Source organism: Centroberyx affinis, unplaced genomic scaffold (assembly GCF_046629955.1).
Source record: "Centroberyx affinis isolate AG114_WGS23_722 - 3 ecotype Tasmania unplaced genomic scaffold, CSIRO-AGI_Caff_v1 ptg001162l_1, whole genome shotgun sequence".
Lineage (NCBI taxonomy): Eukaryota > Metazoa > Chordata > Actinopteri > Beryciformes > Berycidae > Centroberyx > Centroberyx affinis.
In genome coordinates this window covers 375,247-393,339 of record NW_027279693.1, presented here as the reverse complement: position 1 = coordinate 393,339, position 18,093 = coordinate 375,247, and the positions used below count along the sequence as shown (strand labels likewise).

General features: G+C 38.7%; 1 protein-coding gene across 1 annotated transcript in view; it reads left to right on the top strand.

Annotated features, from left to right (window-relative positions):
• smad10a (SMAD family member 10a) overlaps nt 1–16,882 on the top strand; it is a 44,225-nt gene extending 27,343 nt beyond the window's left edge. The window contains exons 6-13 of the mRNA XM_071524169.1: nt 327–539; nt 2,574–2,858; nt 5,041–5,139; nt 5,604–5,657; nt 6,759–6,942; nt 8,628–8,796; nt 11,489–11,627; nt 14,740–16,882. Of these exons, the coding sequence (XP_071380270.1) occupies nt 327–539; nt 2,574–2,858; nt 5,041–5,139; nt 5,604–5,657; nt 6,759–6,942; nt 8,628–8,796; nt 11,489–11,627; nt 14,740–14,951 (1,355 nt within the window). The 3' untranslated portion in view covers nt 14,952–16,882. The remainder of the gene's footprint in view (nt 1–326; nt 540–2,573; nt 2,859–5,040; nt 5,140–5,603; nt 5,658–6,758; nt 6,943–8,627; nt 8,797–11,488; nt 11,628–14,739) is intronic.
• The last annotated feature ends 1,211 nt before the right edge of the window (nt 16,883–18,093 follow it).

Sequence of the window (18,093 nt, the reverse complement as noted above, 5' to 3'; positions counted from 1 at the left end):
TTCCAATTTGGAATATTTCCAAAATTCCCCAGCTTAACTTCCCATGGAAATTTACCGGAAACTTTCCGGAAATTTACCGGAAATTTTCCACCCCTTTGCAACCCTAGACATGTTTGACCTCCCTGTCCAAAAGAAGGCTGAGAATAAGGACAACATGGAGACTGAAATCTTTGGTTTTCCTTCTGTAACCAACAGGCCACTGCAGTTCCATTAGTTTCATAGTTATTAAATGTTTGTGTACGCCTGATGAAAACATGTTGAAAAGTAAAGTTACTGTCAGATGGCACATGAGCATAAATAACCAATGTCCGCTTGACTCCTGGCAGCCCCCCCAGGCAGGCTAATCAAGGAGGAATACATCCACGACTGCATTCAGATGGACCTCCCGCCCGGCATGTCTCCGTCTGACCACCAGGGGGCCCTGAAGCTGCCCCCTCCGGACCACTACGGCCAGCCCCTGCCGCCCCTGCAGCTGCCCTCCGAGCCCCACGGACCCCCGTCCGTCACCCGGTACCCCAACCTGCCCGTCTCACCCACAGGTCAGAGCCAAGTCATGAACATTCTGTCAGTGGTTCTCGACGCGTGGCCCGGGGACCACCAGGGGTCCTCGAGGGGGTTGCAGGGGGGTCCCACGCAAATTGATGAATTATTAAATTTCAGCATTATTTTTCATTTACAAGAAGTGAACACAGTTAGAGAATGTAGAAGGATGACTGTTTTGATCATAGTTTCACTGTTATCTCTCTACCTACAATACAGATAGTCATGGGATTCTGGACAAAATCGTATCTGATAATAAAGATATTCTCAGACTTGTGTCCGAGAGACAAAATCTCATCAAATGGGGTCTGTGGCTCTAATGTGGACTAAATTAGGGGTCCTTGATATGAAAAAGGTTGAGAAATGCTGATATATCGTATATCATGATATCACAATATTTTCCATGATATCGAATATCCCACCCTACCTGGCCGCGGCACCATGTGTTGCTTAGATCACAATTATACAAGCTTTTAAACTTATATACCTAGAATCTACTAGTGGTAGGATAGTAAAAAAACAAAAATAACCATAGCTGTAGTGAAAAATGTGTCATTTTATTTCAAGTAGGTTCCCCTTTCCACAATTTTCCTGGGAATGAGCAAATTACACCAAATGGCCATTGTTTCCTCCAGTGCTTGAATAGTAAGATAAAATGTATAGGCTATTAATAATAATAATTATTATAAAATTAAATTTGAAAATAAGAAAATAAGAAAAGAAAAAAAACTGCCTTCCCCCCTTTCCATGAACGCCGATAATATTGTACATTGCGATATTTTGGCGGGACAGTATCGCAATATTAAAATTTGAATATCGCCCAAGCCTAGTCTCCAACATCAATGAATTTCAGCATCGCCTTTGACAAATCCTAGAGTCAATCGAACAGTCATTTGAGTTGCGGGGTTGATGCGATCATATGTGAGAGGCTTCCACACACTTCCACAAACAGGGAAAAAACGCAATGTTCATATTTGATGCCAGTGGAGTTGAAAAGGCCTTTGAAGTGAGTCTGACGTTTGTACCAAAACCCATTGTGACCCGAGTTGACCTGGTGGGTTTGGGTCTGTCAGGCGGAATGTCACACCTAATTGTTAGGTTTTGCTTGGGCATGGGTCCAGCAAAATTTTTAATCTCGTTATTAGTAAATTATTAGGGTTTTATTTGTTTGGGCTGACAAAAAGCTCTACTCTTGAGTAGGGGGGGGGGGGGGGTTAGTGTTAAGAATCACGCACCTTCAAACTGCTTGGCTTTCCATACACGGGCAACAGTTCACCCAACAAAGTTCACACATAGTCACAGTTCCTCCTCACAAAAACACAGCACTGAAAACATACTTAACATACATATAACTTCAATTAATAGCCCGAGAGAGAGAGAGCGAGAGAGAGAGAGAGATGGTCGAGCGAGCTAGAGAGAGAGAGATGGTCGAGCGAGCTAGAGAGAGAGATGGTCGAGCGAGCTAGAAAGTGAATGTAGAGAGGGAGCGGTAGTAGCGAGAAAGCCGGTGAATCAGATAAATAAAACGTTATTTTCTGATTGTTTCACAGCGGTTACGTTCTAAAGCACAGAGAGAGAGAGAGAGAGAGAGAGAGAGAGGGAGAGCCCCGTATCAAAATACCGGTAGCCTACCTTAGAAAAAAGATTTAAAAAAAAAAGATCAATGGATAAATGTCTTGCTGCTGCTTCTCCTGAGTTTTGTTCAGCAAATTTGACAACTGACAGCTTGAATTTCAGGTCGTACTTTTTTCTCTGTGCCACCATGGCGATCAGCAAATGTGACTGACATTTGAATGCAAGTAAAAAAATAGAATAAATAAAATTACATTTAAAAAAACGAATATCCGAATCCCAAAATTGAAAACCGAATACCTACCCAACGAACGAATAGTCGAATATTTGGGTCCAGCCCTACTCTTGAGCGTGGATTGTGTTTTTTTTTTTTCCAGGGTCTTGATTTTCAAGTTTTCTTTAGTCATGTGTCTTTTTTCCCCTCTCTGGCTTCATGTGTTCCCTCGTGTTCCCCTTTCCAGTGTCCGGCTCTGGCTCCATGCTGCCCATGCAGGGCGGCCACGGCGAAGGCCTGCTCCAGATCGCGTCCCCTCAGGCTCAGGTCATGACCCCGATGACCCCGACGCCGCGCCCCTCCACCCCGACCCACGGGCCCCCCCAGCAGCAGCAGCAGCAGCAGCAGCAGACTCCCCAGCAGCCCTCCCAGGCCCCACAGCCTCAGCCCCCCCCACCGCCCCCGCAGCCCCAGGGACAGAACGGATACAGCGGCAGCAAACACACCCAGAGCCAGCAGGCCGCCTTCCACAGTGAGTTACACATAACAGTAACACATATACAGTACATACGTAGGAGCCGGCTTTCCAAGTGAAAGCAGAGTTGCGTTATACTGGCCAGAATAACCAGAAAATATGACTTCCAGTTTGGACATTTAACCTTAAAAATAAAAGCAATTAAGTTTAAACGTGTAGCAATACCGAATTTAAGCCAATTTATTTGTACTAAATTGTCACACCCAATAAATGAGTACTCATCTTAATATTTGATGTCATTCAGTGCTCTGTATCGCTGCTTCACAGTATGATATTCTGCCTTTATAGTTAAAAAACAATGTCACATTATGGTATTTTTTGTCATTATTATGGTATTAGGGATTATTTTCATGATATTAGGGATGTAAATAGCGAGTATTTGTTATCTCTAACCAGTATTCGATTACCGTTTTTCCGTGTGGGGGTTTAATCTGAGTGAATGAGAGTAGTAATGACTGCTAAACAAATCACTAGAGATAATCTTCTGCAACTGAAAGCCTGCGGTGAGTTTAGCGAAACCAACAACTAGGGCTGAGCGAGTTTGAAAAAAATATCTAATTGCGGTTATTTTGACTGATATTGCAATTGCGATATGATTTGCGATATTAGAGGGAATGATCATTTTTACATCATTATTCTCATTTTCATCAAAAAACGTATTAAAATGATTATGGTGTGATTTTTGCGGGGATCTGTACCAAACAAAGATGTTTTCTTAAGTCTGTAGAATATGATGTGTAGGCCAGGACATCTCTGCAGCACCACAATATTTACTTTAAAAATGGTATTTTGACACATTTCACCTTTAACAAATATTGCGCCTCCTGCGATTTGAAAATTGCAGTAGGCCATATTGCGATTTTGATCAAATTTCGATTAATTATTCAGCCTTATCAACAACACACCTCTCATCCTCTCATCGGAGAGAGGGCTTCTGCTTGTACTGTCAGTGCTGTCTTGTCTCACTGCATCGGGAGTCACACGAACTTCACAGATGCTCCCAGAAAGTCGCTATAGATGTGTCGCTAGTCTCTAGAAGTCACTGAAATCTAGCAAGGAAGTCGCCAAGTTGGCAACGCCGCTCCGCTCTACTCTCTCTCTCTCCCTCTCTCTCACACACACACACACTGTCACACACTGTCGCAGTACCCATGTGGGCACTGCGCAGTCAACTGATACGGGATCAGGACATGTTTAATCCGGGCATGGATGGATTTTACTTGGAGATCACAATATTCGATATGGGCTTCACAATGCGATACAACCGCGATACGATGTAATAAATAAAAGTTCAGTGATGACAACGTCTGACTGTGCAGAATTCTGTTTATTTCTGAGCCACAAATCTTTCTAGCGATGGCATTGGCTTGCTAGAATATAAACAATCATTTAAAAATGTCATAACAAAATAGGGCTGGGCAATAATTCAATATTATCGTTTATCGTCTTTCAGTGGAATCATATCGTGATGATATGAAGATATTTTGATATCGCGACACACATTTCTGCTGTCTGAATTGATGATGACAAGTAAATTTTACTTAAAAAGTGATAAAATGAGGTATGGTAGGAATATTATTTGAAAATTTCTGTTTTGTTTGACATCACACCTAACATTACCATTCGGTTCAATGAGATGAACATTAATTTGATTATTTAATGTGATTTTGCATTCATGAACCATATCGTGATATATATTGATATCGAGAAAAATCCTTATGGTTATCATGATAACCATATATGATGCCCTATTACAAAATGCAAATAATATAACGTGGATGCAGAGCTTGTGAAAAAAATAAAATGGAGCTAATATCATTTAATTTTTCTGTCCCAAAACACATACTGTCACATTTTCGTATTGCTATATATTGAATTTCAATATATTGTCCCATCCCTACTGAGACCTGTATCAAGTTTGTGTCCATGTGATCCCACCAGAAGGCCCACCTACCATGATATTTGTTTATTTGTTTATTTGTTAGGACCCCCATTAGCTTTGCCCTAAAGCCCTGGGGTCCACGATCAATACATCAATCATAATTTTATAATTTTACATGTTTCTACAAAACCTTTATTTCATTCCAGTCACAGAGACAGTCAGTCAGATCCACTGTACTCATACTGATGCTCATGTGTTGCATGTGTCATCCTCACCCTGTGCTTCTCTGAAATTCAGCAACCTGGACAGGCAGCAGCACGGCCTCCTACACTCCAATAGGACCCCAGCAGAACGGGCGTGGCCACCAACCTCCCCTCCATCATCCAAACCACTTCTGTAAGATATGCTTCAAAACCCGTGTTGTGTCTGTAATAGAGAACTGAAGTGGACGTCACATCTATAGTCATTTTCATAGATTCTCACTTTAAATGACAATGTTCACACTGAGCTTATGAAACTGATTGTTACTGTAGTTGTTTTGGAAACAATTTGAGACTTACTTCATCACCCAAAGCTACATATTAAAGGTGCTACGTGTTATCATTACCACAGTCATTTTGAGACATTAGTATTATTACCATAATCAAATGAGAGGATCGCCGAAAAGATTGGCAGCCTCTAGTACCGGAATCTACACTATATTGTGTACCACCGGGGCATCCTATACTATTATCTTATCTGTTCAGAATCACACTTTTCAAGAAATACTACTAATTTTGTATGGAAACCCAGAAGGATAATATTCTTGTTAGTTTTTCTGCTTTATCGCTGACTAATCTACTCCTCTCTTTGCTTTTCAGGGTCTCAGCATCATGGCTCAACCCCTTTCCCTCCTCCTGTGTCCAATCATCCTGGTTAGAAAGGATTACTTTGTCACACTTTCTCTTAGTTGTGTTGTGCCAACAGTCAAGACCACCGCAAACTTAATGTCGCCACTAATCTCATGTGCTATTGTTGAACTAGTGTTTTTTAGTATCTATTCACTGATCAATAGGAGTGAATATTAACGCTTCTAAACAAATGTGAAAACACAGAGCCAACCCGTAACCGTCATTAATATGTACATCTTGACAATGAAAGGTAGGCCAGGTTTAAATAGCACAAGGGATAGCTACATCAGATCCTGTGTATAGAGGGTTTTAAGGGCTGAAACTAAATATATAAATACATAAATAATTATATAATTAAACGCTTAAATAAATGAATAAATATATAATTATCAAAAATATATAATCCATCAAAAGTCAGGGGGCGGACTCTGCCCTGCGACTGAATCTACTGCTTTTGCCTAATTCAAGATGGCAGCACCCAGTGCAGATCTTAATGAAATCTTGCGTGCTACAATGGTAGATTTGTTGGCTGTAGCTGAACAGATGGAGGCAAATGCCAATTCCTATGCTTTTTAAATAGATAAATAAATATGTGAATAAATGAATAAGTAAATAAATAAATGAATATACAAATGAATAAGTAAATATACAAATGTGTAAATATATAAATATATATATAAATGAATAAATACACAAATAAATTTAACATTTATATATTTAATGTCTCATTTAATTTGTGATTTATTTATTTATGGTGACAATTAAGCACTAAATCACATAATTATTTATGTATTCATTTATTTAAGAATTTTATTATATAATTATATATTTATTGTCTCATTTAATTTGTGATTTATTTATTTATGGTGACAGTTAAGCATTAAATCACATAATTATTTATTTATTCATTTATTTAAGCATTTTATTATATAATTATATATTTATTAAGCATTAAATTATATAATTATTTATTTATTCATTTATTTAAGCATTTTATTATATAATTATTTATGTATTTTTAAATTTAGTTTCGGGCCTTAAAACCCTCCATACCTGTGTTTTGGTAACTCACTCACTCACTCGTTCACAACACCGTTTCTCCCTCCCGTTTATTTCCCGTTGCAGGGCCGGAGTTCTGGTGCTCCATCTCCTACTTTGAGATGGACGTTCAAGTGGGCGAGATGTTCAAGGTGCCATCCAGCTGCCCCGTGGTGACGGTGGACGGTTACGTGGACCCCTCGGGAGGGGACCGCTTCTGCCTGGGGCAACTGAGTAACGTCCACCGCACCGACGCCAGCGAGAGAGCCAGGTCTGTGGCCCCGTAGCTGGATGGATGAGGACATGTGCTTCTCTACTCTGTGTCTTTTTTGGAGTTAAGATTGCACATTACATTTTTTCAAAATATTCGCCGCTTAAAAATATGCAGCAGACCCAATCACGGCCGCTTCGCTTTGCGCCGATTTTGGTCTGTGAAAAGTGGTCAGTTGTGCCCGTTTTGTTGGCCGTGTTTTGGGGACGAGCATCCACACAAATTCCCTGTTTAACATTATTTGATCATGTAGACATATTAAGTAATTTAACATTATGTGTTCATGTAGACATATTAAGTAATTTAACATTATGTGTTCATGTAGACTTTTTAAGTAATTTAACATTATGTGTTCATGTAGACCTTTTAAGTAATTTAACATTATGTGTTCATGTAGACCTTTTAAGTAATTTAACACTATTTATTCATGTAGACCTTTTAAGTAATTTAACATTATGTGTTCATGTAGACCTTTTAAGTAATTTAACATTATTTGTTCATGTAGACCTTTTAAGTAATTTAACATTATTTGTTCATGTAGACCTATTAAGTAATTTAACATTATTTGTTCATGTAGACCTATTAAGTAATTTAACATTATTTGTTCATGTAGACCTTTTAAGTAATTTAACATTATTTGTTCATGTAGACCTATTAAGTAATTTAACATTATTTGTTCATGTAGACCTATTAAGTAATTTAACATTATTTGTTCATGTAGACCTATTAAGTAATTTAACATTATGTGTTCATGTAGACCTATTAAGTAATTTTCCATCATCCATCATTTTCTTCATTTCTTTTGGCCAAATATAATCCATTATCTTCTCGATAATCTTTTCGTAATCTTGAAATTATGCTTTCCTCAAGTGAGCAAGCGAGCTAGATGGATACATTTAGTTAAACAAAAAAAACTTCAAAAGGGATATCTTCCCACACAAATTATTATTTTTGGAGGGACAATAGAGGGTATAAAAACCAACATGGTGCGTAGCATAACATTGTGCCATGGATAATAATTATCTTTTCCATTCCATCCAAGACAAAGTGGAACTGAGAACAAAAGTTTAGGGGAGAATTTGAGAAACTGATTTTTGTCTAAGTGTGATTGGTGCGGGGCAACCAGTGTGCTCATTTGCATAATATGTAACTTTATCGATATCAGCGGTAAGATATCAAAAGCCTCTGTAAATTACCTGTCAAATTTGGTGGCCATATCTACAAGTTAAGTTGAAAAAAAAAAAGTGCATAGAGGGACTATGAAAATGACCATTAAATTATTTATTTTTTTCACTAATTTTGTGCCTGGTGTACTTGACACATCTAAAAAACAATCTAAATTCACTTTTTTTTTTCTTTTTTTTTTATCATGGGTTAGTCTTGTGTTGTGTCCATTTAGCTACACAGCCCCACTTCATAGTCCTTTCATGCTTTTTACAAAGCAGTAGTAATGCATAACTGACTGAACAGATCTGACTGAACAGATAACATGGCGTTTTGTTACACTTGACTGTGGACTACTATATGCTTGACTTAACAGCTAAACACTCTTATTTTAAGGAATGTTTTTGTCAGGATTTAGAATATTAACGCAGAAACGAGTGCACTTGCCAAAACATCTTCCATCATATAAGCTCACGTGGTGTTCCGTGGTCCTCATAGTGTTCCGCCTCCTCCTCCTCCAGGTTGCACATAGGTAAAGGCGTGCAGCTGGAGTGTCGCGGCGAGGGAGACGTGTGGATGCGCTGTATGAGCGACCACGCCGTGTTCGTACAGAGCTATTACCTGGACCGAGAGGCGGGCCGAGCGCCGGGCGACGCTGTGCACAAGATCTACCCCGGAGCCTACATCAAGGTCTGAATCCAGCTCACAGTATATACAGTCTGCTACAGTACACTCAATGTCTTAAAGGAATAGGAAAAGGAAAAATGAAAATCCTGTCATCATCTCCTCCCCCTCATGCCAGTTGAAACACAGGTGAAGTTTGTCCATATAACACACAGGGAGGCTGCCAGCACAACTCCATAGCAGCCTTCTCCAAAACAACTGAAGTCAGTGGGGACCAGTTCTTCAGAGTTCCAAAAAGACCTACAGTATATTTACACCATCATTTAGTGCAAATCTTAACTACAGCTGATTGATTTGCAACAAATAATGGTGTATAGGTCTTTCTATTCACAGTGTGATTGTTTGGCTTTTTTTGTTTTGGAGCTCTAAAGAACAGGTCCCCATTGACTTCAGTTGTTTTGGAAAAGGCTGCTACCAAGTTGTGCTGGCAACCTCCCTGTGTGTTATATGGACTAACAAATTTCACCTGTGTTTCATTTGGAGTAGATGATGACAGAATTTTCATTTTTGGGTGAACTATTCCTTTAAAACTGTAGGGGTTTAATACTCCATAGGCCAATTGTATAGTTAACTTGACATCAGACCCATAGCACTATATATAAGCAGTGGTGGAAAAAGTACTCAAATCCCTTACTTAAGTAGAAGTAGCAATACCATAATGGAAAAATACTCCAGTAAAAGTCAAAAGTATAAATACTAACAGTAAATTGTACTTAAGTATCAAAAGTAAAAGTACCCATTCTGAAGAACGGTCCCTTTCAGAGTGTTACATTATCGATGCATTAACCTGTAAGAAGTATTTTAATGTTGTAGGTCTAATGACTCCATATACTGTTGTGTAATTTAAACTAACTATGCATCATATTTTAGGAGCTCATCCTATGTAAAACCTTATTCTGAAAAGTAATTAGTAACTACAGCCGTCACATAAAAGGAGAAAAAGTATAAAGTCTCACAAAATGGAAATACTCAAGTACAATTTTGAGGTACTTGCATTTTACGTAAGTACAGTACTTGGGTAAATGTTACTTCCCAAAATGTGTTAAGGCGTGATGGATTGGATTGAGCGTAAAAGGTGGATAATTTGTTCCGAATCCATTTGTCTTTGATGCAATGCTTTTCAGTGCTGTTCAGTTGTTGCAGTTGTATAGTTCAGCAACAAAAGTTATAGGCTACATTAATATAAATGCGTGAGATTGGCTGTGCTTTATTATTAGTTCCTATTAGTTAGTTCTGAATTTTAAGTTCTCAATTTATTGTAGTATTTTATGTTTGTCTTTTGTTTTTTTTCCATATTTTGTACCTGATATTGGTTAAATACCATCTAGAGTAAATATGATGAAAAGTTAATGAATTAATAAGCTACCTTGTTTTGCCAAATCTGCATGATTTAAGTTTTGCATTGGTATTTTGCTTATTCTGTTCTTTTACTTAAAGGTTATATTTCCATGATTAATATGCATTGTACTAGTAGGCTGCTATTTGATAGCGTGGAGGTGGGCCGGGGTGGAGGGAGGGTGGAGGTGGGCCCCGCCTAGATGTGTAAGGGTAATTCGACCACTGCTTATTTTGCAATAATGAATAACTAGCTGTACAGTATTCAGCTTATTAAATGGCTACTAAGCAAACTAAGATAATTAGTTGACACAAAATATTGATTTAAAATGTTTTTCTTGGAAGCTATAACTTACAAGCTTCAGCCAAAAAACTGTCTGCAGTAACCAAGCAGCAACATCTTTTTGTCACAATTGTCTAATCGTTTGATTAGAAATGAACAGAACTGATTGGACTTCGTCATTATGGAGCAATATGATGATGTGAAACAGCAGTCTGTTATGTGAAACAGTAGTTATTCAGAAATAACAGACCTCAGAATGCCTTCACTGGCTAATCAGCATTGAGTATTCAACAGAGCCGTTTAATACTTACTGTGTTGCAATACGTTTCCTAAGACATTACAATGCATTGTTTTACCTTGTGTTCTGTTTTACTTTGCAGCACCTGTGTTTTGCATTTTTATATTTTTTTCTATGTACTACATTTTTAGCTATCTTGATTCTGTTTATTGAATTGTACTTTGCACTTTAAGCCATTTGCCTTTTCTTATACTGCAAAGCACTTTGTAACATTTCTTTTGAAAAGTGCTCTGAAAATTAAGTTTATTATTATAAGGTTATTATTAATGTAATAACAGTGCACCAGTAATACCCTTACAATGTGGAATTTGTCCGTTTTTAAAAATGTAATAACTGAAGTGATAATTGTCAAAATTCAGTGGACATCTGTCACTCACACATTTGGTTATTAACTATGGTGTTGCATCTGAAAAAGGGATGAATATGCATGGAAGAGGTCTATGGTGATCAGTGTAAATAGATATATATAGATAATATTACATTTTAAAAAAATTCAACCTTCCTCTTAATGTAAAAAACTAAATAATGTAGTAATTATTATGTTACGGTAACAAGAAAAAAGCTATTACATTAACGATAAGTACATTTTGCTACATTAATGGGAAATTTGGAATGTTTGGAATTACTTCACTGTTAGTTGCAAATTGGTATTATACTGTACTAACTGTTATAAAGTGTTACTAAAGACTGAATAGTAGTGCACTGCTCAGGAGTCACTGTCCAGCTGTAGCGGTGTGTGGTGGTAGTAACTGGCCCTGGCTGTGTCTCTGTGTGTTGGTCAGGTGTTTGACCTGAGGCAGTGCCACAGGCAGATGCAGCAGCAGGCAGCGACGGCTCAGGCAGCAGCAGCCGCCCAGGCGGCCGCCGTGGCCGGAAACATCCCCGGACCGGGCAGCGTCGGAGGCATCGCACCTGCAGTTAGTAAGTGTTGTTCATACTGTGTACATTATCACATAAACAATACATGGTTAGAGTTCTTTATCCCTCATCCTACCAACATATTTAACATACAAGGACTACCGACTGAAGAATAAACTACTGTAAGAAACAACCATCATAGCAAAATGTGAACTTATTTCTTCTCAAAACATTATTAGTTATGTAATTAATGTCATCTGAAAAAAAAAAACAGATTATTATTATTTTAGGAAAGTTACAGTTAATTAAATGATGTATTGTATTTCTGACTTTGAACATCATCTTACCTTAGGAAGAGCAGTATTTAGGGTCACAGAGCACATGAGGAAATCTGTGTCTGCTGCATCTGTGTCTGTCTCCTTCAAAATGACTGACAGAGTGCCCCCCCACCCTGATAGTGTGTGATACTTTAAATTAGGACCCATGGCAAACATGAACTCAAGAAATAGTTCCATCTATTAAAACTGCATAGGCGGAATTGGGTGCTTTTGACCAGGGTCCCCCAGGACCCCAATACATTGGTATATTTAAAAAGCACTAATTAAAACAGAAACAGAAAACAATGATATGAAGTCATTAGGAACAAATTGATTGACAAAGTCATGAAAAATCTGAATGATCGAATAAAGCACCTGTGAGATATGACAAAAAGTATACCTCTGGGGTCTGCGGGTACCCCAGTCAGTAGGATGAGGGTTATTTCAGTTTAGGTAACATTAGTTATTCATGAAATGTACTGTAAGTTGATATTTGTCATAAGATAACAATTTGAAATGTCAGTTGTATTGGTGTTGTATGGTGCAGGGGCATAGGTGTCATGAATACGGGGGACAGGGGGACACGTCCTCTCCAATATTCAATAACGGTCATTTTGTCTCCCTCAATAATTTTCCTGGACCTCCAAATCATTGAGGGGTACCAAAGACTGTCTGTGGCCTCTAGCTTGCTGCAGATTGCTGCCCCTGAATCTGAATGACAAAAGCTTCCTCCCCTGAATCTGAATTACTGAATGAACGGTTGAGTTCATTGGACAGCGAGGTGGTCAAGTGTGGTCGATCCTTGTTGATAACATGGATTACTCTTGGGTTAAGTGAAGTTGCAAAGCATTTGCAATTACTTGCAGGTTATAGAAAATTATTTAGCCTTCCTGTCCTGTACGAACAACCTACCGAAGTTACAGCAGAGCTAAGTTAATGTTAGTGTTGGAGACAACACTAGCTTTCTACCTAATTACTAATTTACCAAGCTAAAGCATGTTGCATACAAGCAGTCTCAAATGCAAGGAAGTCAGAGAATTGCCATCCTGTCGAGATACTGGGGTGGTACCTAACCTTGAGTATCATGTTATTCTTCCAATTTCATCTTTGCAGTGAACAAAATGAGTAATAATGGCAAGTCATTGAAAAGGACAGGATCAGACATCTGCTGCTTTTTCAAATCTTAAAAGAAAAGTGAGTCCCTAGTAAATCCTTGGTTGAAGTCAAATGTGTGTGGAAACACAGTAACATCAACCAAATCACTGTTCCTATCCAGTCAGTAAAAGTGACAAGTTGCAATTAAATGGTTACACTCTGGAGCTCGGGTTTTAGGATTCATAAATGGAGCTTGGAAACCCACAGACCCCTTGCCAAATTGTGTCCCATCCATATGTAAAGAAACAATCTTAACACCCATGTGAAGTGGTGAAGCCTGCTGCTGAATACACATAGGTGTAGTTCAACAGCATCACATTATATTGGACACTGTAGATGCCATACAGTATACAATATATCATGTAAACATAACGTGTGCAAACAGTGCCTGTAGAGGTGTAAAACACATACCAAACCACAAAAAATTGATTTTAAACATTGTTAGGTTAGATTAGATTAGATTAGCTAATTCTTTGTCTGTTGGTACAGAAATTAGCTTTGTGTCAGAACACACAGTGCTGTTTTAAAAAGCAATGCAAGACAGAATAAACAGACGGGCAAATAGAATATCAAATTTCCTCCCTCATTCAAATCACAGGAGGCGCAATAAAAAAATAATAAATAATAAATAAGGCAAACTGTTTGTCAAAATAGCATTTTAAATGATATTTTGTGGTGCTGCAGAGATGTCCTGGCCTACACATCATATTCTACAGACTTAAGAAAACATCTTTGTTTGGTACAGCTCCCCGCAAAAATCACACCATAATCATTTTAATACGTTTTTCAATGAAAATGAGAATAATGATGTAAAAATTATTATTCCCTCTAATATCGCAAATCATATCGCAATTGCAATATCAGTCAAAATAATCGCAATTAGATATTTTTTCAAAATCGTTCAGCCCTAATAGCCATACACTGTAAAAACAGATTTGAATTAGTGTGACGTCACCCATTGGCCGTTTACAGACTTTCCTCTTTATGTAATTACTTTTGTTGTGTTGTTTCTTATGTTTGCTTTAGCTCATTTCATCAATGTATTTGTTTATCCTCCTTTTAATATTTAATTTTTAATCTCCTCATTATGTATTTTGCTTTTTTTATGTCTTCCTATAAAGCATTTAGTAAACTCTTAGATAAGTGCTATATAAATAAAGTTATTATATATATTATTATAACTAGTCCATACCCGGGGATGCGCGCGCCACAACTACGTGCAGACTTGCCAAAAATGCACATAAACAGCGTAAATTTGGGGAAATGGAAAAATCAGCTTCGTCAGTCCCTGCCTGTGCCGATGCTCAATGCCCATGTGCAGTTTCAGATTGATTGGCCGACCCATTGAGGAGCAAAATGGATGCAGACAGACAGAAGGACAGAGTTTTCCTTGTTTTATAGTAAGATCGGTTATGTTTATATCATGGTGATTATTGCGGGACATTAGGCAGCTCATTTGCCTCTTGCTCTAGAACAGCTAACATAGGTCATCGCTCTGTAGCCAAGTTTAATCGGCTGTGTTAACATCACGTAAATAAAATAGAATATTTTAAAAACTCAATTACTTCACAGCCTACGGTCAGCCCTGACGGTGGATGCGACCGTTCCCCAAGCATCGTCGCCGAGCCGGTTATCCCTTTAGTCTTTCAAGTGGAAGTTGTGGTGATGAACTTGTCATTCATTCTGAACTCGGTCATCGACAGGTCTGTCTGCAGCGGCGGGCATCGGCGTGGACGACCTGCGGCGGTTGTGTATCCTGCGGCTGAGCTTCGTTAAGGGCTGGGGGCCCGACTACCCCCGGCAGAGCATCAAACACACCCCTTGCTGGGTGGAGGTCCACCTGCACCGGGCTCTGCAGCTTCTGGATGAGGTGTTGCACACTATGCCCTTGGCAGACCCCGGGCCTGCCAACTGAGGAGGGAGATGATGCTCTAATTCCCGTTCTGGATGATATGAACTTGCACACACAGATAGACGCACACACACACACACACACACAAACACACCTTTTGGATATTTTTGCTACAGGCCAAATAACACTCTCTCATTGATACGCAAAGAATATGAATCGAAAAGCCTGAACACAAGGTGCACACAGTACACATACATCCAATGACACATTATGCTTTTAACAATCAGTGCACACAGCCTAATCACTCATGCTGTCTCACACACACACACACGCGCACACACACACCCTTGCAACCACTCTAACCAAAATATGTCTGTGGGCACGCAGACATAAAACTACTGATGTCTTTGGAGTTTTTCCTCATGCTTTACTCTCCACAATCTAAACATGAACGCAAGGGGAGCTGGACCTCTGAAGTTCAAGATTTTGAATTTATGTGTACTGAACAAATTTGTCTTTGTCCTCTTCTATTCTCTTTAAAAACAAAGACATTTGTATGCACTGTAGAAATCCAGGGATGCGTTTCAGAAATCCAGTTCCCCCATATATGCACTTTGGTATTCTTCGAGAACAAACAAAGAGAAGCCCTGTGCACATTTATTCATGGAATACACACAGACACCTAAAAAACATGCAAACGATTAGAGCTGCAGAGGTGACTGAATTCATATTATCAAGGGGTGAATAAAAAAAAAAACTCTTATTACCCTAATAACTCCTGAAAATTAAGAGTAGGTTTACAAACCTAGGCAAAGTGTAATGCTGGCTTTCCAGGCCTCTGGAAAACGCTTTCAATGAATTCATGCTGAAGAGCAACACCGTTAAAGTTTTCTTCACAACGTATGAAGAACAGAACTGATCGATCTATATGGATTCAGGAAGCCAATGTTCTGTCATCTCTGTGCTTGTATTGTGCTCTTCGCTGTGTGTGGATCTAAACTCAAAACTAGTCGTCATTGTTAGCCGGTTAGCCCTCTTATAATGCTAAACCATGTTCAAGCTAATTTATTTTCTTACCAAAAGACAAAAAAAGCCAAAAACATTCAGCTTTAAAGTAGTGTTGTTGGTATTTGTGATTAAAACAGTGCTACCATGTATGTAACCAAACCGTTTGCCATATGGTGGAATTCACCAAAGCCAGAATACCTCATGATAACAGTGCAAACTCACAGTTTTTATGTTTTTCTGCCTAAACCTCAGACACTTAACATTTTCTCCTCTTTTAAGTTCATCGCAGACAGTCTGACATCAAGCTGTAATGGGTCACCAAATTAAAATCTGAAAGGGCTGACGATAAAGCCCTCAGAATCCCTAGATTTGATCTAGATTAATTGTATATTGACAATACTGGATAAGTTAACTGATATCTGTCACTTTGGAACATCAGTTACATGCTTCTCACAGTTTGAGCATCATGGACTTGTATGATAGAGTTGAAGTAACCGCCAAAGGCTGGAAAACCAGCATGTTTGGAGCAGTTTATTTGAACTCTGGAGCATTTACTCCTTTAGTTCAGTTTGTTAGGCCATCTGAGAGCAATCCCATTCAAACACATTGCGGTTATACACACTGAGATGACTGAAAGTGCGAGTCTCAGTCGTCTTCCAAGAGAAATGTGGTGCTGTTCGGTACAAGTGAGAATGTAATCTGACTCCAAAATGCAAGGTGGATGCAGTAGGTGTAGGTCACACCTACAGTTCATTGTCTCTGGTCTGACCCATAGTGGTATTTGGGTCATTTAGCTTCACTTTGCCCAAAAAGCAAAGCAGGGCTTGTAAACTAAAGTCACATGGACTCAGAAGTAGGTTGTTTATTAGACAGGGTTTTGGTTGCCTGTCATCCCGCCAGGTTAGAGATTTGGGTGTTGACAATCTGATTTCAGTGCTTTTAACTTCAGCCAAGCATGGGGGGGGGCGGGGGGTGATTTAATTTCAATTAGGGATGGGATGATGTATCGAAAATCAAAATTCAATATATCACAATACAAAAATGTGACAATATGTATCGTGGGTCAAAATTTTTTATTGCGATATTAGCTACATTACCTAAATTGTCAAATCACTGTTTATTATTATTACCTTTATTTAAACTCGAGAAAATCATTGAGGGCTGGCCCTCATTTACAATGATGTCGAGTACAAAGATATAAAATAATAAAAATACAATAAAAGAAAACAATCAATTCAAACGTATGTTTGAATTGAGTATGTATGTATGTATGTACAGATAATAAAAGATACAGGATACAAGATATAAAACAAATCAATTATAACAGGTGCAAACAGAAGTTAAGTGGTTAGTGATCATAGATTTAAATTGACCATGGGTTACTAAAGTATACATTTTTTACAAATACCATTATAAATTTGTGGTGAGTTTGGAGCAAATTGTAAAATTTCACTTTTGTGAAATTCTGCCAGATTGTTTGCAATGCTACTGTTCTACTGGTCAGTGCATCGCCAAACCATTGCACAGTGAGCTTGACATTCAGTGCATGAGGGGAAAAATAATTTTCCATTCGTTCATGCCTGATTACATGACTTGTTGAATATATAGACTCCACTCCGGCCTCACCAGGTTAGTCTCTGCTGTGACAGAACATAACGTGATGCTCACGTTTTAAGCGCAGCATTATCGAGCGATTTAGATCCATTTCTACACATTGGGAAACTCTTTGTCTGCATTCTTTGCAGTAATCTCTTTGACATTCTCTGGTATTCATAGTAGTTAAGAACATATAAAGAAGTAGCAGCCAGTCAATGTCAGTCCAGACTGTGGTTTGCCCTTGGTTCATTTTGCTAGGCTTTCCAAGCATGAGGAACTGCTGGCTATCAGATATCAACATCCGTCTCCCTATACCCATAAAACCTTGCATATTGGGGTTGTTTCCTGTAGTTGGTTTGATTACATTCTCACTCCTAATGAACCGCACCACAGTTCTCTTGGAAGAGGGCCGAGACTCACATTTTCAGGCATCTTGGTGTGGTTATTTGGCGCCACCAGAGTTCAAACGCCACTGTTCTCACCTGGACATACAAACCCAACTAAAGAAGGAGGCGCTCCAGAGTTCAAATAAACCGCGCCAAACATGCATGGTGTGAACGCGGTCTTCAATGCAAGGGTCTTGTAGTGACAGATTCACTAT